Here is a 24471-nt window from a genome sequence, read left to right on the forward strand (position 1 = left end):
CTCCTAGTAGATAAGACATGGTACTTTTGTGCCCATCTAGTATAGGTAGACTTCAATGGAGCCCAAAATTTCCATTGCTAAGTGAAACATTTGTTAAGTGAATTTTGCTTCCATTTTACGACCTTTCTTGTCACAGTTGTTAGGTGAATCACTGCAGTTGTTAAATTAGTAACACGGTTGTTAAGTGTATCTGGTTTTCCCATTAACTTTGCTTGTCAGAAGGTCACAATGACCTGGGGACACTACAATGGTCATAAATGTAAGTCAGTTCCCAAGTGTCTGAATTTTGATCACATGACCATGGGGATGTTGCAACAGTTTGCAAATGTGAAAAACAGTCATAAGTCACTTTGTTCAGTGCGGTTGTAACTTTGAAAGGTCACTAAGTGAACTATTGTAAGTCGAGGATTACCTGTACTTTTGTGTCCATCTACTACTATATGTTGAATCAGGGATAAGCCCCTTGAAAGGAGCACAACCTCATGTATTCTCCGTAACATCATAGGTACTGCTCCCAAAATGTATGTAGAATCTGATATATTGTGATATAAATTTTTGTGGGCATGATGACGCGGGTTTAGAAGCCATAATAAATTTATTTGTCTTTAAAGGAAACCTAACTCTTACATTTGTTGCAAAAACTGACTCTTACATTTGTTCCACAAGCTACATTAGTTTGTGAGTTACAATCCTTACTTCAGCAAGGAGTCCTAAATTATTCTTAGAAAATATTAGTTCTTGGACATGGAAGTTAGGTACCAATATTTCTGCCAGCCAAATTCAAACTCTTGGGACATTTTTCTTGGCCCCTGGAGGCCTATAAGATTTTGCTGTTAAAAGTCTGATAGGGTTAGTATATCGATAAAAACAAAAGCGCAAACATGATAGAAGGCAAAATAATGTGGCTCCATATTTCCTGATTTGTGCCTTTATGTATGAGATTGCAAAATATACTATTAATTAAAGATACAGTTCTCTTCTTTTACTTCTTTTTATTCTGTGTTTTTCCTGATGGTAAAAACATTGGCTGGACTGACTACACTATGCCAGTGTATTCATGGTTCTGTATAATATATAAAACCAGAAAATTGTAGGGTTAAATATCTTATGTGAATTCGTCCAGTAGTATCCTCCCTACAGGTCAGCAAGTTGTAGAAGTTTCCATATAGTTTTTCTATGTTTTCCCAAAAATGCCCATGACTATATACTATATACCCCATATACTTTTAACACTGGTAGAGATTATGTCTTTAGCCTTTCCATATGAATGTTTATATTATTAGGAGGCTTTATAAAGTTGTCAATAGAAGGTCCGTGCTAGGGCTCATTTTTGACATTTGGGAAATAGAGAAATCCCACATATCAAAATTACTCGTCTATAGTAGGAAATAGAGGAGACATGGAGCACACAGGTTGTTGCACTGAAGACTTGTTTCTGATTTCTGTCCAGGTTAAATCCTCGGACAAAATAATATCCAAGCAAATTACCAAACAAATTCCTCTCCAACATGCTTTTATTTTGTTGCAAAACAAAATGGGCTATATGTTTATCATAGTTCTTGAAATGTATGTTGACTTCTGAATTTGAATGGTAGTGATGGGAGAAGGAGCTTTGAAAAATGATTTAACTAATACACTATAAAGAGTAATGGAGGGCCAATGGGATAAATTGAAGGATGTACTTGAAAAAGATTAGAAAATATAGTTTACCTTAAAGAATGGAGGAAATACTTAAAATAGTGAGTTGGGAACAAGAAAGTAGCCTGAGAGAAGAGCTGACTTATAAAATGATGCAGAGAACTGCAGTGAAAGAGATGACACATGGGGCACATTTCCTTTTTGAAAGTAAGCAATGCACTCAAATATTGGGTAGAGCTGTTGCTGGTGATGCTGGGATAATAGTAGATATAAAGTTGCTATGAGGGCATATTTTCAGTTCAGTACTTTTTTGGCAGGATGAGATGATTGAATGCTGCCAAACTTTCCTGTCACAGAGAAAGCATGTGATAGAGTCATCCTATCCTCTGCCTCCATGTCAATAGTTTGATACATGAACTCTGAAGTATGCCAGTATGTAAACAAGTCTCAAGTGTTGACTACTCAGTGTGACAGACGCTGCCCATTGTTATTAGTATGAATTTGGAGAGAGAAAGCAAAGATATCTTAGGCCCTAGTCATTTTTATTTTCATGCACAAGCAGTTGCACATGACTGTAGACAAGCTTTTTATTTAAAACATTATTACATCTTATAAATTAGTGGAAATATAATAGTAGCCTTCAGATTTATGGAAAAGGTTCACATCTCACTGTAAATCATAAAGTGATTGCTTATAGTTTTGAATATTATATGAACCCAGTCACTGAGATTGTAAGTAATAATTTATGTTTACGATGTATTTCCAGTTAAAGTAACAGTGAAATTTCCTGTGTTGTATGTTGTTACCTGACTACAATATCTGAAGAATCATGGAAGCAGCATGATGAATCAATAAATATTTTGTCCTGTATTTTAGCACTTTGGGGAAACAAATTAAGATTTCGACTTGAAGACGGTTTTTATATTTAGAAAAGGACTTGTCACACTAAAATAAAAATTTGCTCACTGTGTGTCTGTGAGTGTGTGCACGCCCACCCATAAATCCATATTACATTTTCTCTCACTCCCCATAGTATAAAAGTATTTTTCCAAAGTTTCAGTCAAAAAGTCAGATATGATGTGGAGTGAGGTAGTGGTCTATAGATCATTGGTATTGACATATACGGTGATAATGCCTTACTTTTTTTGTTCAGGGGAACTTTTTGAATGGGGTATTATTCAGTCAGGAAAATGAAAGTGGTAATGAAATTATTTTTCCATGTCTCTTTAAAGAAACAGGTTTATCCCACTCCACTTATATTTATGAAAGTTAATCACTTCTTGGACATAATTAACTGAGCAAGTGTTGACTGCTATGCAATAAGTGGGTGTTTTTTTTTTTCTTTTTTCATTTTGGAAATGTAACTGGTTATTCCACACCACTGACTGTAACTACTCCTAAGCAAGAATGTAAATAGTGAAGTGATGGTGTGGCAAAGATGAAAAACCAAACCTTTTCCTTTTGGAGACATGGGGATACTGGAAAGGATTATGGAAGATGACGTACTTGAATACTTACTTACATGAAAAGAAAAATGTATTGCATTCTAAACATATTGCATACTAGTTTACACCTGAGATATTCTATGCCAATAAAGCTCTTTATTTGCTCTTTATATCTGGAAAAAGAAATATACTAAACATAAAATAAGTTTGGTTTAAATTCAAAAATTATACTCCAAAATGTTCTGCTTTCAAAACTTCAGGTAGAATCTGCCCACCTGTTTTGCTTAGGCTGGGAATGCTTCCTCTCAGGATGCTATGGGAAAGTGATTAGAAACAGTCATTTTTGTTTTATACTTTATAACTCAGAAATTCACTGTGTCAAACCCCATATGGCAGCTCACAATCCAGGAAGTAGGATTTTCAGGAATTCAAAGGAGGCAGGTTTATTGAAATGAGCACGGGGTGAGATGATAGAATCTTGAAAACTGTGTGTATTGAGTGTAGTTAGTGGGTATATTAGGGCTATGCTTTTTATTGCCTTCTAGCCATCTTGATTTAATGGGAAGAATGCTACTTGCTTATCTGAGACCACAAAAATGTCCATCTGTCCTTGTTTTGCTGTATTTTAGAAGCATAGTTTTTATTCTCAGGTCAGAGAATTCCATCACAACTGCCTCTCAAGGTTAAGATGGTTCTTCTGCTAATGTTTTGGAAGGCAGTGACATTTACTCTTTTCCACTGAGCTTTTAGCTGAAATACATTGCGGAAGGAAGAGCTGAAGAGAGGCAGGGTAGGGCTGCATGCACATGGCCCCATTCTTCAACTTTGAGCTTTATAATCTGCAATGCTTAATTACTGTGCACACTTGCAATCTTAGGTGCTTTTTAAGATCAACAGGGGATAACATGAAATGGAGAGACATATAGTCCTCAGCTTACAACTGTTTGCTTTATGACAGCTTGAATTAAGCTTCCAAAAAGTCACTTATGACCTAAATTTGAACTTATGACCGACACCCCACCCCCACAGTCATGTGATCACAATTTGGGCACTTGGTAATGGCCTCGCATTTAGGATCAGTTGCAGCATCCCAAGGCCACATGATCATCATTTGTGAATTCTCCCTCATCCCCAGTTTCCATCAGTAAATGCTATTGGTTAAACTGGATTGGCATTTACAACGGTGTGACTCTACTTACAACCATGGTAAAAATGATCAAAATCAGATCCAGTCATGTAATGACTTGACCTATGAGAGCAATGATTCATAAGTCTGGTTACAATTGTGATTGTAAGTTGAGGACTATTAACAGGACAAACCCTGTTAATGTTAGCACCTAGGCACATAAGAGCATGGTACAAGAAGAAGTATAGAACCAGTCAATGTCTTCTCCTTACAAAGGAGAAGCTCACATGGTTTGCTTGCCATCTGCCTGTTCTGGAACCCACATGAACTCAAAAGTCAATTGATAGGATTAATAGGAAGGCTTGTAAGCTTTTTCCAGGTTTATTTGGGAAGTCATTATTGTGACATGAGCAGCTACATAAATCAAATAATGATATGTATATACAGTACACACAATTTGTTCCTGGTAACTGCTCTTAACTTACACACTTTGCAGACATGTCACATCCAGCAAACCTCTATCATTCTACACCATTTCCTCCTCCTCAGCTGCCTGTAGTTAATACTGTTGTGTCTGTTCCCTCCATAAATCACTGCGGGTACAAACTATTATCCCTGTGAAAATGTTATACAATTCATTGGGGTGCTTTGGGATCATGCCAAAGGCTGGACTGAGTTCTGCTAAGATTGTTAAAGTTGACTTCCAACTCTTTTTGACATCCCTATACTGGCAGGAATTTTAGACTTCTCATTTGATTCATCTAAATAATTTCCTTTTTGTTTTGTTTTTTTTGTTTTTTTGATGGGCCAAAATCAAATAAAAACAATTCATTGATAACAGTATTGAGACAGTTTTCTTTGCACATGTGGATGACCTGTATTAGGTTCGAAATGTGGGTAGCTCTCCTTGATTTCTCAGTACTGTAATACATCAACCATGGTGTCATTTTGGAGCAGACAAGCAGTTAGGAATGGGGAAGCACTAACTTATAGTGATTCTCCTCCTTCCTCTTGGATCAGCTCCAGTTTGTGTTGTGTTGGTCTGGTCCTAGGCCTTTGTTTTGTGGGGTGTTGCTCTTCCCTCTTGAACAAACATGAAGTTTCTGGGAAAAGTCATCATCAACACAGGGTACAGTATCATCAATTGCCAATTGCATGTCTCTGCACTGCTAAATAAAATGCCAAAGTTCTGCCCTGATGTGGGCGTTATGTTATACATTTTTTTTCTGTTAATTTGTTGATATAAAATATTCTTTGGGAGAAAAGAAAAACTGATGAAGTAAAATTATTTTTATCTTGCTTGAGAAAATGGGTTAGTCTTCTTTCAGGAAGTAATTTCTTATTTGAAGCCACAGAAAAACACCTGTTCGATGTTTGAATAATACCACTGAATTAGAAAGTGATCACCCACTTTTACTGGTGTGCTAGTATTTAAAAATGACTTTTCTGTGATTTCATGCTGGTACAGAGATTGGCTTAAATGTGGCATTAAGGTCCAGTGAATAACCATAGAATTCAAAGGGGCCATTGAAGCCATGGAGACCAATCCCCTTGCTCAGTGCAGAAAACCAATTTTAAAGCCTCCATTTGAGCACATGAGGAGAAGGGGAGCTGCTATCTTTTTGATTACAGATAGTCTTTGGGTTATGTCCACTTGTTCAGTGACCATTCAAAGTGACAACAATGAACAAGGGAGACTTATGACATCACAGCGAGCCATGATTTCTGACATTCCCTGCTGGCTTCCCAAAAGCAAAGTCAATGTGGGAACTGGCAAGAATAACAATAGTAATAGTATTTTGACTTACATACCACCCCATTGTGCTTCACAGCACACTCCGGGTAGTCAGGATCAAATTCCAGTCTCTGGGCAGAGTTTGCCTGCAATACTGCACTGTAACCATTGCACCACTAGGAAGTCAAGCCCCTCCTGTTCCTGCTGCTTTTTCACCCACCCTTGCTCTATAATGCCTACCCGTGGCACTCTTTCATCCACCCACCTGTGCTCTGTAGGGTCTGCCTGCAGCCCTCCTCCATGGCTCCCATCCACTGGTCCTGTGGTGCAACCAGGACTGTCAGAATGCAGTCATGGGACATTGTGTTTTATAACCTTATTGCTTAGTGATGGAAATTCCAGGTCCAATTGCCATTGTAACTCCACTAATACTTGTAATTGGCTGCATTCCATCAATTTGACATTATGGTTAAGATCTTTTCCTAACATTACATTGGAATTTGCTTTCCTAAAACTAAAAGTAAGAGCTGCCGTGGCACAGTGATAAGAGTGCAGTACTGTAGCCTACTTTTGCTGATCATCGGCTGCCAGCAGTTTGGCAGATCAAATCTCACCAGATCAAATCTCACCAAATCTCAAAACACATCCTTTGTGTTTATGAGTTGTTTTCCAACTACTGTGCTGTATATGCAAGGAGCTTTCTTTATATCATTCAGGAAATTGTTGAAGACTTAGTTGTTCTCTCAGGCCTTGGGAATGTGAAAATTGTGTAGTTCCCCCTTTGGGCATGGTCTTGCTTTGTTTGGTTTTTAGCTTTTGTACTTTCCTTTTCTGGCCTATATATGTATATGTATTTACACACACACACACGCCCATGTATATGTGTGTGTGTATATACATACATACATACATACATACATACATACATACATATACACACACATACATATACACACACATACATATACACATACACATACATACATACATACATACATACATACATACATCAATTGTTTTTTAGTTTAATCTGGCTAGAGTCATTTTGGGAGACAGACAGCCTAAACATAAAATAGATATGTTTATTAATTGTGATAATTTAATTTTATATAACTTTATTTACAGGTTCTGCAAAAGGCATCGAATAAAATCAAGCTCAGAAGTTCCATCTGTTCCAAAAGATTTGTTAATAATGTCAGAACTAGTTCTTCCACAATTCATCTTCTGTCTTATTCAGTACTTAAGAGAAGGTTATAATGAGCCAGGTAAACCTAATATCAATATTTGTGTTTTATGTCACAAGTCAAATTTTTAACACTACTAATAAATTTAATTTTGTTTTATTTGATTTGGATGGTTGAAGTTTATATTCCTTTTTATTTTGAGGATCATTGAAAATATTGATATAATCACTGTCAACACCAACCTGATGGTGGTATCAATATTTTCTAGGAAAGTTAAGTTTCAAGTAATTTGTGATTTGCAAATGAATGGTATTTTGCCAAAATTTGAAGGAAATATGTATATTATATATTTTAAATGAATTTAATGTTGCAAGATTCTGTAGACTCCCTTGAAGCTATTTTTCTTTCTGTCCTGATTAAGCAACTCTTAATGTTTTTTGAAGAACTGGAAGAAAAAAAGTGAATTCCATCTATTTCAGATAGAAGAGAAGATGAGTTTGTATTCTATGTTGTTTTGAAGAGTAATTCTAAAAAAATACATCACAACCAGTACGCAGTGCCCTTCTTAATAAAATATGAATAGCAAGAATCAAACTATTATAAACACCAGATTACATTCAAGATAATGAATGGAGTGATGAGTGAAAGAAGGAAAAATACTTGGATAATTGAAAATATCAAAAATCAAGAAAATGAGCCCTGTTTGGGTGCAAAAGTTATAAGAATAATCACAATCCTATGCTAAACATAGGAGGAAAGCAAGTCAATTACTGGTAGTTAAAATGGTTTATTATTCTGTCACAATCGTCTTGGAACTTCTCTGTGAAAATGTATGCATATCAGTATTACTTCAACTCAAATTCCTTGTGGCTTCTGTAAATAGCTTCAAGTAGATGATGCAAAATATGTGGACAAAACAGACTATTGAGGTATCCCAGAAGTTGGAGAATAAATTCTCCAATGTTATTTTTTTGGCTTTGCCTTTTCAGAAAGGACTGGACTAAGAAAGATATAAATGATGAATGGTGAAAAACCACTGAAGTCCAAGGAACTAGTAAGATCATATTGCCTATCCATTCCTTGATATCAGACATAGACAAGATCAGCAAAATTAATTCTGTCCCCAAACTAAATAGGAAAATCCAGCTTGTCCTACATCAAATAATCTCTGTTATCCAAAACCACTTCGAGTGAAGTCACCAGTTCTAGTCATATAAAAACATTATGAAGTGTGGTTCAATTTCATCAGGGACATGCTGGTCTTTGCACATTCCCGGGCAGGAATCCAGTTGCCATTTTATTCCTACCACCCTATGCATACCAACAGTCCACTGGCAAGAGCTACCGGTATTTTACCATTTTGGTTCTGCTTCTCTTATGCTTGCTAAACAGTTGGTGAGAACCTGCTCATCACCTCAGCCCTGTCTCCTTTGCCCATTAACTGTCAGCTTTGAAAATTCACTTGCTGCCTCAGCCATGCATGGCCCAATAGAAACTGATTCTCTGAAGCATACAAGGATAAAAAAGATAGCAACATCTGTACTAATATTCAGAAAACTGACAGTGGTGACTGGTTACCAACTCAGATTGTGTATGCTTTGCTAAGAAGAACTGTGATCTTATACAGGTTACCCAAAAAGAAACATTTGAACATTAAATATATATCTAAAAATGACATCTCATTAGGCTGGAAATTCTTGTTATTATGGTATTTGGTGCATGTACAATCCAAGTTACGGTTGTAAGAATGGTGTGTTCTATTTGGCAAAATAATAGCCAGTCTGTAGTTTTTAAGCAATTAAAACCATTTACCCAATTTTGTGCAAAATTCTTGCTTGGCTTCTTTCAGTTCTTGATTTGCCATCAGAAAAAGAACTTCACAAAGTTCTTCAGATGTTGGAACCCCATATTTCATTTCTGGAAGATCTGACAAAAATGGGAGGAGCAATGCGTTCAGTCCTTACTCAGGTTTTGACCGATCAGCAGTACTATAAAAGTCTTAGTTCTGGTGAGTTGTTGTTTTATTTTGCTTGAAGGAACATTCATCATTAAACATGTTTTTATGCTTTAGGATCAGGATATCTGTTGAAAGAGAAGCAGGCTTTACTTTGCTATGAACTGCACATTCCATTGATCTATTTAAGCCTTACTGATGTCAGTTTTTGCTATTTTAATAGTTGAAAAATGTTATATATTTGAGTTACTTTTAGGATTTAGTTTATGCTGTTAATATAGTTTAGATATTTTAACTGGTTGTTAAAAAGTTTTGTAGGCAGCCTTCCACCAATTCTTAAATAGAGAATATATGCTATGTATTGCTTCTGTTCTTCTTCTTAGAGTAAATGTGTCATTGTTCCCCTATAACACTATATTGTTCTTCCTTCTGCTTAAACTAACAAGTTCAGGTTTAACGGTCCATGAAGATAGAAATAAAAGTAGTGATTTAGTTTCACACATTGCACTAAGCCATAATGTTCTTTATTTTGTTTTGGTTTAAGAGTCTCAGTGACCCACACATTGTGACTCTTAAACCATGGATAATGGCTTAGTGTGTAAACTAATCTATTGTAATTTATTCAAGAAATGATAAGCAAGTCATGCCTTAGTGCAATGTGAGAATGCAGCCAGTAAGCTAAGAACATGACAAGTACATATGTATGAAGGGGTGGAAATACAGAATGAACAGTGCCTCTCCTGAGGCAATTCATTATTTACTCAGTTGAGCAGCAAGTAACACATTTCATGAAAGTGATTTGATATTTTTACATATATGTCAGCCAAAGATGACAATTCAGATTATATATATTTAAAAGGGCTATCCTTAGAGTCCATCATGGCTGCAGAATTTCAGTATTTTGCAAGCTTAGTTAAAACTTCTTGTTATTACCTTTTATATGATTTATATAAAGTCTTTCCTGATTATAAGAATGTTCTTTAACAGACTTCTAGGGTTGAAAAAGAAAACAGCATTCCCAAAACTAAATTAAACAATTGTAAATAGAATTTGCACTGGTGATATCTTCACCAGTGCTGGCATTTTGGTCTTAATTTCAAGAACCAAGTTTATAGTCCCCATTTTGGAACGGTATCATGCAGAAATGCTCACCCTTTGATAAATAATTTGAAAAGTCACAATAAAAGGGTGGATGGGCTATAATCTGGCTGATTTTTAGTTCCAGTGTATTCACATGTCAGAGATCTTGACTCACTATGGCTGAATGTTCTATCTACAGAGGAATAACATTTTCTTTTTAACTAAGCATTGCAGTCTGAATGCTGGAAAATATAATACTTATGAAGGTATATGCACCAATCCCATCCCATAGTTTCTGTAAAGTACTTATGGACCATTTATTATAATATCTGTTAGCCAATTTTTTTTTAGCCTGTACCATCCTGTAAAGATGGGTCCTTGGAGTGAACTTGTATCTTTGAAATATATTTAAGGTGATGGAGAAAATACATGTTCAAAGAAAAGCCATGAAAAATACCTTATAGCTTTGAAAGGTTCTGGACTGACATTTGCTGAAGATAAGCTAACATGTGGAATGCAGGATCAAGCAGCTGGAGCTAGCGCTTCAGTAGTTCAAGGTTTGTGTAAAAAAATACTTTTAATTGTAACTGGAAGAATTCCCATCTTTGATATGTTAACATATGGAACTTCTAAAGTGGCTTATGAAACGTTCCTGAAACAGCACAAATGCAGGGAGAAAAAAAGTGTGTTAGAATCCTTATTCAATTTTCAAAATTGGGGAATATCTTCATTCTTAAATACCAGTTTAAATTATGGGAAATATTAGGACCCCTTTCCAATAAGTTTAGAAAATACAGCATTTTGGATTACAAATAATTATTGTACTAAGATGACATTTCAATAGTAGCAACATTTGTGTTCCATTCTAGAAATAGTAACAAATCATGAGTATCACTTAAAGATATAGCATTTTCCAGCTAATTTCAGATTCTAAAGAATTAATGTAGGTTTGTATGGAAGAAGAACTGTAGGTTTGTTTTTAAAATATTTTTCCAGTTTTGTATGAATTACAAAGGATATTTTAATTTTTAATTTCACAAGGTTTTGCAGGTTCTACACCAGCTTCAGGGCAAGGTGACTCTTCAGATGAGGTGAGACTTTCAGAAACAATAAAGTGTAATCTTGTGTGACAGAAATTAAGATACCATGAGCCTCATCGTATTTGTCTTTGCTAACAAATTTATTTAATAGGATTATTTATGCTGAAAATGCCTCCAGTAAGAAAATTGTTATTAATACTCTTATTGAATTAATTTTGTCAACATTAGGAATCATAGTGTAGATCATGGTTGTCAAATTTTTTGATTTGTCCTTGGCTTCATTGGGTGAAGAAGAATTGTCCTGGGCCACATAAGTAATATATAATGTAGTTAATAAATATAAATAACAAACTTCTCTTATTTTTATATTTTTTATTATCTTATGGGGCCAAATGGCTAGTTATCCAGAGCCACGGCTTGGATACCTCTGATATTAATAGTAACTTCTGAAAATAGGCTAGCTTAATATCAGGTATGTTTACTTCTGTAAAACAGGTTTTAATCAGTGTTACTGTGAAGATAATATGCATACTTCTAAATCTTTGTGGTCTATTACATTTTTTCCACATTTGACATAATATAAATCAGATTTATCTTAATATATGCAGTAAAAGTAGAAGAGAAAAATGAATCCTGGCATAAATATGTATTCAGTTTTCTAAACCAGAAATTTTTAGAACAAGAAAAAACCTTTAAGAAGAGATTGGACAACTATTTGTCTGATATGCTAAAGGATTTCCTGCTTGTATAGGAGGTTGGATTAGAAGACTTTCAAGGTCACTTCCAACTCTTATATTCTGAATAATTACTGGATTGGCTTCTTTCTGATTTCCTCTTAACAATCAATCAATCAATCAATCAATCAATCAATCAATGTAGTACAGAAATAAAAGGGAAAACATGGGGAAAGGGACTGCTGAAGCGTCAGTCTCTCTGAAGTTGTGAACTGGAACTAGCCTCCTGGCTCAGGGTCAAGAAAGATTTAGCTGATGTAGTTTCTACATATGGAAGCAAACTGCTGTATGTTGCAACTATGTACAGAGATCACCTTCTTATTTTATGTTTACATGAATGGTTAAGGACTTTTTAAACATAGATAAACGGAGAGAGTTAGTACAATAAGCTATATCCAGAATTAAAAATAAAACTCTGAAGGAAAAAGAAAAAAATAGCATCTTAAATATCAGATTTTATAATTTTATAAAATATTTTTCTATTATATATTCCTACTTAAATGTTATCTAAACTGAGAATAATAATATTTCAAGGGATGGATATTTCAATAATATACATCAATGAATGGATAATGTTAAGTACTGAAGAGACAGCCAAGAATTGGTTGCCTTTTTACTTTTCTAAGCCATAAATCAGGATTCCACCTTATGAAAGGACTTTAGATTTAAATACCTTCTTTCAGGCCTCTGTCTCTTGCCCAGGGCAGAATATTTCCTTCTATTTTCACTATCTTGTTCTAGTCCTGAAGCTATTTGCCTTTCATTATTTCTTATATCTTAGTTATGTAATAATAATTAAACCATATATGCTTGAAAGCTAGCTTGTTTTGCTTTATTTCCTTTGAGTGTTCATTTTTTAACATAAATTAGCCTTCTTTTTGACCCTGTCAAAGAGCTAAGTGAATACTTCCAAATCCTTGAATAAAACTGAATGACTTTTGATTATGCTTGTACCATTGCAGCACTTTTAGAAAATTTCTCAGAGTTCATAAAAAATAGTTGCAGCTACTATTCAGGCCTCTTAGAAACTTTATGTGAGTTACAACCAACAGTATTTTCCAAGATGATACTGTACACAGGCTCAGCTATCCTATGTACTGCCAAGTTCTTCAAGTTCTAGTGTTGAGTCCCATCCATCGTAGGAGCTTCTCAAGCAACCCTAATTTGGTGTGCTATTTTCCAGAACTAAGTAGATCTGTTGAAACATCTATATGGCATGGGCATGGGAAAAAGCGGCAATTGACATTTCGTTGTCCCACAGTCTTCTACCAAACCTTCATTTAGGGTCAATAAAAGTAGTCAGTGCAAAGGAAGACCAGAGCTCTAATCAATATGGAGCAAGGGATTAGATTTAATCCTAGCATCCATGACACTCTCATTTTTGTTTAAATAAATTACTTGATACCAGGCTCCTAGGATTGCATCTGCTTTATTTAACACCTCTCCTTAAAAAGAAATACTGAATACTTTGATCTCTTTAGCTAAGGCAATATTGTATCTATCCATGCACGCTTTATGCCTTCCTTCAGGTCTTCCACTTTTCAGTATCCTGAGGCAAATTAAAAGTAATATAATGAGAGCCAGTTGGGTCTAGTGGTTAAGGCACCAAATTAGAAGCCAGGAGACTGAGTTCTAGTCCTGCCTTAAGCATGAAAGTTGATGGGTGATTTTGGGTCAGTTTCTCTTTTTGAGCCCAACCTACTCAAAGGATTGTTGTTAGGAAAATAGGAAGAGGAAGGAGTATTAGTTATGTTCCCTGCTTTATTTATTTAAAAATAATAATAAGGACGAGATTAGGCAGACAGACATTCTTGACTTGATATCAGGTTTAGGATGATGCTTGAATATGGATGGCTGATTTATATCACAAGAGAAAAAAATAAGAAAATGAAAGCCACGACTGTAGCAGTGATTCACTATTGTATTGACTTCCCATGAACTTTGAGAATACAATGTTTTTCAAGCAATTCCGGGCATGGCCGACTGGATGGGTGTGGCCAACTGGGTGGGTGTGGCCAGCTTGACGCCACTCCCCAAACTGCTGGCATGTCTCCTCTTCACATTGGGTAGACTGGGCCGAAGCTATGCTGGCCTGATCTTTCCTCTTCACATTGGGTAGACTGGGTTGAAGCCACACTGGCCTGATCTTTCCTCTTTGCGTTGGGTAGACCAGGACGGCCCTGTGTGCCGGATCTGACCACATTGCAGACTGGACGTAGCCCACGGGCCTTGAGTTTGACACCCCTGATTTAGAGGGATATTTGCTACAGGGATCTTTTCAGGTGGGGGCTGGACAGAATAGGGCACCCAAGGGTATTGTTTGTGGTGTTGAAAAAAAGATTTTCTTAAGGGTTCCCGAGTACATAAAAAAGAAATGAATGTTTAACAACAATATACTTGGGTTATTTAATTTTGCAACTTTAGGATATAGGTTACTATATTCTTTATTAATCAATAAATTCTTTATTAATCAATTTTTGTATGATAAACAGAGAACTTTAAAATCCATATTCTTAGAGATTTTGTATATACATGTAAATCCATACAGATAAGATCAATTCTCTCTGATTTTTCTGCTCAGATGAAATTAAAGATAGCATATTTACTTCCAGGAAAATTATAAATCTGATGCCTTTATTTTCTTACGATATTGGTATATTTCAACTTTTGCTCCTATTTTTATATATCTTGAGGTTTTTTGCTCCTATCTTATATATCAGTAATGTAGATATTATAATAGTATATCAGTGGCCCGCAGTCTTTTGGGCATCAGGGACTGGTTCCGAGGAGAGAGGTTTTTCCAGAGACCAGAGGGGGCGTGGTTTCGTGTACTTCTTGCACCCGGTGGATGGGGCTTCGTTTGTTCATGTGGCCCGGTTTCTGGCATGTTGTGGCCTGATGCTGGTCCACAGACCAGGGGTTGAGGATCCCTGTAGTATATCATACGAGAGAACCTTATCTTTCTAAAGTTAATGATTCTGTCTTTGATATTTATTTATGTATTGAATTTATTTAAGTGAATGTCAGTAGGTTTCTTTGAATAATTAGATTTTCCATCAATCTTCATGACAATCAATTATTATTGTCATGAAGAGAAGATAAATACTTAACTGGATTTTAATTCAGAAGAATGCCATTATTCTATTTCAATAGGTTGTCATTATATACAGTGGATATAAAATGTTTCCGCACCTCGTTTAAAATGCCAGGTTCTTGAGATGTAAAAAAATCAAACCAAGATAAATCACAACCTGGCATTTTAACAGGAGTGTGTAGACTTTTAATATCCACTATACACTTTCAGTTTGTTGATGGAAGAAATGTCTTGTGCTGTATAATAATTAGGTATTGGAAAATGCTTCAGATATGAGAAAATACTTCAGATTCTTCTAATAGTACTTAAACTTTGAATGTTTCCAGTCATTTTCTAATAATTGTGCTCTTTTGCAAATGTTTCTAATTGAGTGTATTATAACCAAACAGTATTCGCTTCTAAACAAATATGCTTATGATTTAAGTAACTCTTAAATAATACGGCTTACGTTATTTTTCCATTTAATTGGCAAATTCCTCATTGATTATGCTTTCCAGTCTTAGCTTAGAATTTTAGTAGTTCTTTTTTTTTTAATTTTTATTGAAAATTATTAAAAAAAATACAGAAAAAAAAGTATAACAATATGGATAGAATTGCAGAGAGTAATATAATACATATAGAGTTTTAAAGTATCAATTTTCGCCTAGAGAAAGTACAAACCTCCATTAAGCCAACTCATCAAAAGGAGAAAGAATTCTCAACTGTCATGCAATGCTCCTATAAATATTTCCCCACATTCACATTAAGGTTAATATTTTCATTCTTCTTAAGATTTCTTTTTTTGCAGCCAAGCATACCATCTGTCCCAGCTCCTATATAACCCCGATTCTTGTCTATCTCGCAAAAGTCCAGTAAGCTTGTCTGCTTCTGCACAGTCCATGATCTTTGCAATTAACGTAGCCTCCGATGGGATATTTTTGGATTTCCATTCTTGCGCGAACGAGATCCTGGCTGCAATGATGATGTGGAGAGCGAGATACCAATTAGATTTGTTCAAGTTCTCTGGTTTCATGCCTAGTAAAAACGTTTCCGGGTTCAAATCTATTCTACATCCTATGATTTCTAAAATCCATTTTTGAATTCTATCCCAATATTCTTTTGCTCGGGGACAGGTCCACCAACTATGAAAGTAAGTTCCCATAGCGGCGTTGCATTTCCAACAAACCGGAGAGGTTCCCGGGAACATCTTCGATAATCTAGCTGGGGGCAGGTGCCATCTATACAGCATTTTGTATATATTTTCCTTATAGGAAACCGACATTGTTAATTTTAAGGTTTCCCCCCAAATTTGTTCCCAATTTTCAAGTTCAATTGAGTATCCCAGATTTCTCCCCCAGGCAATCATTGAGTCCTTGATGACCTCCTCTCCAATCCAATCCATTAAGAGGAATTGATACAGTTTGGATAATACCTTCTCATCCTTCCCCAACAAGATCTTATCAAGTTCCTGTAGGGAATTATAGATTCCTCCCTTGTTTTTGTCCTGAGCTGTCCTAGATTGGATCTGATTGTATGACCACCAATCTAGCTCATAGCCTAATTTCACCAGCGTATTTCGAGATTTTACTTTGCCTGAAGGATCCAACAGAGCTTGGTAAATTAATGGTTTTTTCTGTTATAAAGAGTCGAGTGTATCATCACCTCTAAAGGGGAAATTTTAGTAGTTCTTTAAAGACAGTTTATGTGGGATAAGATCCCCAAGTGATATAACCATAACAGAAGGACATTTAAACAGAAATACATTTAAAGGAGACTATAAGAAGTTTTTTTTGATGAAGAATATATTTTTATAACCTGTTTCCAATAAATAACATACTAACATTTAGCTTGAAATCCTGGAAGTGTTTCTGAATAACATATGGCAGTAAAGTAATGTTCCTAGGGAGAGTCTATTTTCATATCCCACCCCTGCACAGTATAATAGATCTGATGTTAGATTTTTCTATTCATCCATTTTCAATCTCTTTATCTCAGGAAGACCAGGATGGTAATCAAGGTGTGGGAAAGTGCAAGAGAGTGAAACTAAGTACCACCACCAAAGGTATATACAGTAAATAGTTTGTTGCAAACTTTATAGTTTATAACCATGTTTTACTCAACTGGTAGTTTTGAGTTTCCATGGATGAATATGCTTTCAAGATCTGTAATGTATATGATATAGAAGCAAAAGTGAATGCGTATATGTGTGTGTGTTTGGATGGATGGATGGATAGACAGACAGACAGACAGACTGTCTGGGTTATATATAGCCTGGGTCCAAGACCTGAGCTTTGCATAATGGGGTGAGGTCCCATTACTTGCCCCAGCTCCTGCCTACCTAGCAGCTTGAAAACATGCAAATGAGAGTAGATAAATAGGTACCACTTTGGTGGAAAGTAGCAGCGTTTCATGCACCTTTGGCATATAGCCATGCTGGCACATGACCAAGGAAATTGTCTTTGGACAACACTGGTTCCCTTGGCCAAGGAACAAAGATGAGCATCATGCATGATTGACAAGGAAATCTTTACCTTTATTTATTTATACACACACTTTTGCTTGTATAGTATTTTATGTATGAGCAATATAGACTGACTACAAGACTTAGTGTTCCTTATTTTATAGTTCCATGCATTTTTTAATCCCAGGAGGAAAAATGGCTTAGGGCATTGATGGATAAGCAGCTGCCCATTAGCTGTTTGTAACTTTTCTGCCCTATTGTATGCCCTCCATGACATCACTAAAATTCATCACTTTTTTTTAACACAATGTGTTTTTTTTCCCTTCGAGTGTTAAATCAGAAAAGTGACTTTAAAGCTCCCATATCTGGGAGGGGGGAACCATTAAAAAGACTTTTTTGCCTCTCCACACTGTCTGCAGTCTGAAAAGAATTTTAAACTGTAGCCATCATTGGAAAAAAGTTGTCTGTTGCTAGATTACCTTAACAATTCTCTGTTCCATGCCTCCCAGACTCCTGCAGTCAGTTGGCACGCCAAGCTATTGCAAGAAATCATAGATCTAGCTATGCTTTTATGATGCACAGATCATTCAGAACAATAAATCTTCAACCTGAGACTATATGTGCCTTAGCATTCTTTCTCCTGCTGTTAAAATTTACAAATTATCCATTTTCAGTGATGACGTTTGTTACTTATTTCTTGATAAAACAGAAATTCTACATCTTGAATAGGTATAATGTGCCTGTTTTAAGTTGGGCTATTCACTTCGGAAGGAAAAGTGAATAAAAGAGATAAATAGTTTCCCTTCGTCTAGTACATGTTATTGTATTGCCACCACACCAGTTAACACTGTCAGAGGCCTCCCCCCCAAAGAAATACCTTCCAGCTATGAAAACCCTTTCAGTCCAGACCTTTCCCTTCCATTCTGTCAATGAGCAGAAACTTCTGGGGAGAGCAAAATATCAAGATAGTCCTCATGACTGTATTTGAAACTCTGCCTCTTGTACATTGTGAACAATGTTGAGACTTGTGTAAGAGAGGTGGGATTTCAGTTATGAAGTTCCAATTGCCATCTTGACTTTTTTGACAGCCCTCTTCCCCCTTACAGATGCAGCTGAGTAGTAAGTATTCAGTGACTGAGTAGAGTCAGGAGCATTGGACAGGCATATGAAGTCTTCTAAAATATGGGGTTTTCAAAAGATCTTGGTGTCTGTCTCAAAAATATCCTGATAAATTTTGTAATCTGTTCTCCATGAACCCTTCCATTTGGCTTTTATTCTCATTTTTCTACAGATCAGTCCATCATGGATGTTTTGAAGCATAAATGTTTTCTAGAAGAATTATTATTTTGGACAGTAAAATATGAATTTCCTCAGAAAATGGTAACTTTCTTGCTCAACATGCTTCCAGATCAAGATTATAAGGTATTAGCGTATTTCTTCTTTCTTTTGTCCTGACAATTCTTACAATGATTTGTGAAATCATTTGTAGTGGTCTAAGGCCGTTGTTAAAGGAAAAAGTTTAACAATTTAACACAATATTCAGGATACTAAGAGAAAATAGTATAGAAAATAATATGAACTAAATTTAAAAATCAAGATAGTGTTGAAAGAAGTCAGAAGTGTTTTGAACAATGTTATGAGTTGGCTGGAAGTGAAAATATAATATCTCACTGGTAGATGTCTATTTCCAAAGGGTACCCATTAAATATAATTATGATTAGTTAATATCAGTGAATGTAAAAATGAGCTTATTGGAAAAGATCGGGTGGGCTTCAAAAATTTCAGCAATGGGTTCTCTACCCGGTTGCTGGATGGGCATGGCCATGGTGGGCGTGGCAGCCCATTTTCGCCTTTCCCCAGGTTCCGGAGGCTTTCCTTGAGCCTCTGGGAGGGCGAAAACTGCCTCCCCCGGGCTCTAGAGGCCTTCTGGAGGCCAGAAATAGGCCTGTTTTCAGACTTCCAGAACTTCCTGTAGGCCTGTTTTTCCCACTCCCCGAGCCTCCATGCGGACCCTGCACTTACCTTGCATCCTAAATGGGCTGTGTGGAGACTCCTGGGAGGGGAGGGGAGGGGTGGGTGGGGCCAGCCAGGGGTTGGATTTGGAGGTTATCTGAACTGGCCATAATGTTAGCTATGGGTTCTCCTGAACCCGGGCGAACCCGTAGCAGCCCACCCCTGGAAAAGATGGAATATAGGAAACCTAAAGAAAGGTAGTATCGTATAGAATTTGGATAAAATAAGTACACTGAGCCTAATTTAACCAGCTACAGTATGCATCTCTTTGAGTAGAACTGTTTGGTTTCAAAACTTGTTTAAAATGTATTGTAGATAAGATGATCTATAAGAAATCACATAGGCTCCCTGGTTGAATGAATTGGGCAAAGCCCTCTTTGTGCCTCTTATTCTTCTAGAGCACTAGTCCACTTGTTCTCCAACGCGCAGCTTGGAGAATCCAAAGCTTCGGGTTGTTCAGTAGTTGGATAGCCTACACTGAGTGTGTTCCTTTAAGAGATTTCTCTTCAGACACGCCCACTTGCTCAACAGAGTCCCAGTTTAGTTCACTCAGTTGAGCCTGTGACACTGTCTGAATTTTTCTCTATATTCCTCTACTAAACTGTTCCTGAAGCTTTGGATTTCTTCATAATTTTCTGCCTTTTTCGTTGGATTAAATTTTTCTCTCTTCGATTGGTTGGCCAGGGGTGAGTTTTGCCTGCCACCTCAGGCAGGCTGTCTGGGACTTTTACCTTCTCCGGGACCCTGGCCACTTATCTGAATCCCCGTTCCACTTTATAGCCGCTGGCGTGTGGGTAGGTTTCCCGGCCTCCCGGTAACACCGCCCCCGCCCTGGGACTTGATCTCGGACATTAGCGGCTTGAGATAGTTGCCCTGCTCCCAGCGGCACTTTCTCATTTAAATTTGATCTGGTGGCTGGCGCTGGGATCGCTTCTGAACGATCGCGCGCCTGGGAAGCACAGGGACGGCGCCGCAACTTCCCCTTGCCGATTCTTCAATCAGCAGCTTCAATTTGAAATCGCAAGCGGCTTTTCTCAGCTCCAGTCGTCCCACGCAGCGCTGGAAGTTCTTCTGAGGCTTCAGCTGCCCTTCTCTATCGTTGGCTTCCCTCCTCGTCCTCTCGCTTGCTGGGCAGCGGCGCTAGGAGCATTTGATTTTTTCGCGCCCTTTTTTCGCCCACCTCAGCGCTCAGAGCCGCCATTTCTGACAGCTCACGCCAGATTGCCTGTCCCTCCGGCGAGCCTTCTCTAACCCTCCCTACAGCTGGGCACCTCGTTTCCACCATCAGGGGAGGCGATAAGCAAAGGACTCCCTGCCAGAAAAAATCATCTATTCTTCTGCAGCCCTCCCCTGAAGCCATTCCCTCCACCCTGGTGCAAGGAAGTCAACGGCTGTTTTATTCTGCCCAGCAACTGCCTTGCGCATGCGCAGTTGGCTGCTGGAAGCCAAAGCCTCCTGCTGGCAATTTCTTGGGCTTATGACATTGCCACTGTGTTATAACTGTTGGAGTTCTTAGTTCTCCCTTTGTTTTCTTTGGACTTACCTGCTGTGCTTCCTTTGGTTCTTCTACTGTTATCATCTGTTGTTACCTTTAAAAAAAAAAAAAAAAAAAAAAGACTTACCTGCTAGCCTTGGGCTCTCTTCATTTATTCCTCTGTATCCATTTACATAAATTAAATACTTATTGAATCTTCATCTTCCTCCTTTCAAAAAAAAAAAAAAAAAAGAAACAAAGGTTACAACATGGCTGAACGTGCTCTCTCATCTGATCTGGAGGACAACAGCTCTCCCGAGCGCATTCACGACCAGGCCAAGCAACGTAAACGGTCCCGCAAACGCGCTTCGCATTCATCTTCATCGGCTGCTCCACGCTCTAAACAGACAAAACACTCATCAGCCGCAGACAAGGACGCCTCCAGGAGACACAAGGCTCTGGAGCGCCAGTTCGAGAAAGCGCGCAACCAGTCAGCACAAGCTGCTTTCGCACACTTACCTACGCCACTCTCGCCCGTTGTCGAAGCTACGGTCCAGCCCGTCCATCAGGCTCCTCAACAACCTTTGCAACCGTTGTTTCCATCGCCAAACATGGAAGTTTTCCCTGAGGCGTTAATGTCTCACTGCATGGAGCCGGTGGACCTCTCGTGCACTGCCACTCTCCCTCGACGGTCTCAGCCGGAGGCAACCTTTACTCCCACGGCGGCAGGCTTGCGCGCCACGGAGGCAGCTCCTCCACCTTCTCAGTATGATATTCAGCGGATCATCTCTGACACGGTTACCAGGACGCTGGCAGCGACTTCTCAACAGGCTGCACCATATGGAGCCTGGCCTCAGCCACGTTTTCCTCCTCCTCCTCTGGCCCGGGACCCCCAACAGGTCCCTACCCAGTATCAGGCTATGACGCATGGGTCCGAGCTGTATCTGGACCATGGTCACCACGAGGAGTCGTCTTCGGAGGAGGGAGAGTGCGACCCGTCGGATATGGACTTATCTGACGATGCAGATATGCCACCCGAAAAGCCAGCCTTCTCTGGGCTCTTTAGACCGTCGTTATTCAAATCGCTCCTGCGCAAGGCCAAGTTGGCCACAAATATGGCTGACCCAGTCTCTCAAGTTGATCAGCCCGGTACCTCTCAACAACATGAGGCCTTGTTTACGGCGCCTAAGGCGCAAGCGGACTTTATTCCGTGTCCACAGCTATTTTCTGAGGTGGTCCAACGATCCTGGTCCACGCCTTCCTCCTTGCCCGCTCCTTCGGGGCTAGACAAAAAACTTTATTGTTCGGCGCCTAGTCTCCAAGATCTCCTTCAGTTACCAACTGTTGACGCGCCAGTGGCTAATCTGACGGCTTCCTCTGTAATCTCCAACGACGTCGCCGACGGTTTGCGCTCAGAGGACCGAAAAGCTGAGTTTAACTTCCGACGTACGCACAATGCGGCCGCATGGGCGGTTAGGGCAGCCACCTCTGCTTCTTTCTTCAGCCGTGCCTGCCTAATCTGGCTCCGTCAACTCCACGAGCGCCTTCCCCCTGCAGATTCACGCCTCCGCCAAGATGTCAACAAACTGGTGGCGGCTACCGAATATACAGCAGACGCCTCGCTCAATGCCGCGAAGTTTGCTTCGCGCGCCCTGGTGTCGTCCGTCACATCTCGCCGTCTATTATGGCTTAAAAATTGGAGAGCTGATGCCAAATCTAGGTGGCGCCTCGCTTCAACTCCATATAAGGGGTCCCGTCTTTTTGGAGAAGCCTTAGACCCCATCCTTGTCGAGGACAAGGATAAACGGAAGGTGATGCCATCATCGTATAAGAGGGCAGATCGTAGACCTTCGTCCTACTTCTCCAGGCAGCCCTTTCGGAACGACTCCGGTCCCTCGGGATCCTTCTCCTCAAGGCCCTATTCTCAAGGTTTCGACCGTTCCCTCGATAGATCATCCTTCAGGGACCGTGGTCGGAAGGCCCCAGCACCCAAACAACCATTTCGAGGTACGGGATCCCGTACCTTTCGAAGAGGGAAGTGACTACATCCATCTTCCCATTGGCGGCCGTCTGGCTCATTTTCTTCCCCAGTGGGAGATCTCGACGTCGGACGCCTGGGTGCTCCAGACAATTCGTCTGGGACTTACTCTGGAGTTTCGTTCAAGACCTCCCTCTCACTTCGTACAATGCCCTATTTCCCCCAACTTGGACAAGCGCCAGCTAATGGAGGCAGAGATCCATCACCTGCTTCAAATTCAAGCCATCGAACCGGTTCCCCACCATCATCGCGGGACCGGCTTCTATTCAATTTTCTTCCTGGTCCCCAAGGCGTCCGGGGGCCACAGGGGCATCTTGGACCTCAAGAAGCTGAACGAATTTATAGTATACCATCAGTTCAAGATGGAGTCCCTCCGTTCGATTCTGGCTTCCATTCGACCAGCGGACTGGATGACCTCTATCGATCTGAAAGAAGCGTACCTCCACGTACCTGTACGGCTATCCCATCGTCGTTTTCTACGCTTCGCCTACAACAACAGGCATTACCAATACAGAGCAATGCCCTTTGGCCTCTCCTCCGCCCCACGGACCTTTACAAAGCTCCTGGCTGCAGTGGCGGCCCATCTACGTCAACATCCGGTCCGCCTCCACTGCTACTTGGACGATATCCTAGTGCTCTCCCCTTCTCCGGCCCGAGCATCCCGAGACCTAGCAGTGGTGTGTCACTGCCTTCGTCATCATGGCTTCTCCCTCAACATCCCGAAAAGCCAATTGCAGCCCACTACCTGCATTCTCCATCTCGGGACATTAATAGATTCTGTAAAGGGCCAGGTGTTCCTGTCAACGGACCGGTGTTCCAGTCTCCAGTCATTAACATCCCAGGTCCTCTCCTCTCGGAAGGTGACCTTGCTGCTCCTGTCCCGACTGCTCGGCAAAATGATTTCCTGCCTGTCTGTAGTCCCTTGGGCGAGATTCCATTCCCGCCAGCTCCAATGGTTCCTCCTCCCCTTTCAGAGAGCCAGGAGAAGCAACTCTTCCGCTCAAGTATCCCTCCCGCCAGAGGTCTCAAGGTCTCTCCTCTGGTGGTCCTCCCAGAGCCTTCATCAGGGCAGCTACTTCCAGAATCTTCAGCGCCTGGTGGTGACAACGGACGCCAGCCTGACGGGATGGGGAGGTCATCTTCTATCCCTCGTTGCCCAGGGAACGTGGTCAGCAGAGGAGAGTCGCAACGGGATCAACTGGTTGGAACTCCGTGCGATCCGTCTCTCCCTCCAACGGTTCCAGCAGATCGTGTCGGGGCACCATGTCCTGATACGCACGGACAATGTAACCGCAAAGGCGCACGTGAACCGCCAAGGGGGGACTCGCTCGGGTCCATTGATGGAGGAAACGACCCTACTGCTGATCTGGGCGGAAGCGCACGTCCTATCCCTTGTGGCGGAGCACATTGCCGGGACCACAAACATCACAGCGGACTGGCTAAGCAGACAACACTTGGACCACGCCGAGTGGCGAC

General features: G+C 39.5%; 1 protein-coding gene across 2 annotated transcripts in view; it reads left to right on the top strand.

Annotated features, from left to right (window-relative positions):
* Window positions 1-24471, top strand: part of UBR3 (ubiquitin protein ligase E3 component n-recognin 3) — a 123933-nt gene that overhangs the window by 2151 nt on the left and 97311 nt on the right. For both annotated transcript variants that reach the window (XM_034427145.3, XM_034427154.3), the window contains exons 2-7: window positions 7070-7209; window positions 8978-9136; window positions 10576-10719; window positions 11204-11253; window positions 17005-17071; window positions 18762-18892. In XM_034427145.3, the coding sequence (XP_034283036.2) occupies window positions 7070-7209; window positions 8978-9136; window positions 10576-10719; window positions 11204-11253; window positions 17005-17071; window positions 18762-18892 (691 nt within the window). The remainder of the gene's footprint in view (window positions 1-7069; window positions 7210-8977; window positions 9137-10575; window positions 10720-11203; window positions 11254-17004; window positions 17072-18761; window positions 18893-24471) is intronic.

Source organism: Pantherophis guttatus, chromosome 1, assembly GCF_059756535.1.
Source record: "Pantherophis guttatus breed Tessera chromosome 1, ASM5975653v1, whole genome shotgun sequence".
Classification (NCBI taxonomy): Eukaryota; Metazoa; Chordata; class Lepidosauria; order Squamata; family Colubridae; genus Pantherophis; species Pantherophis guttatus.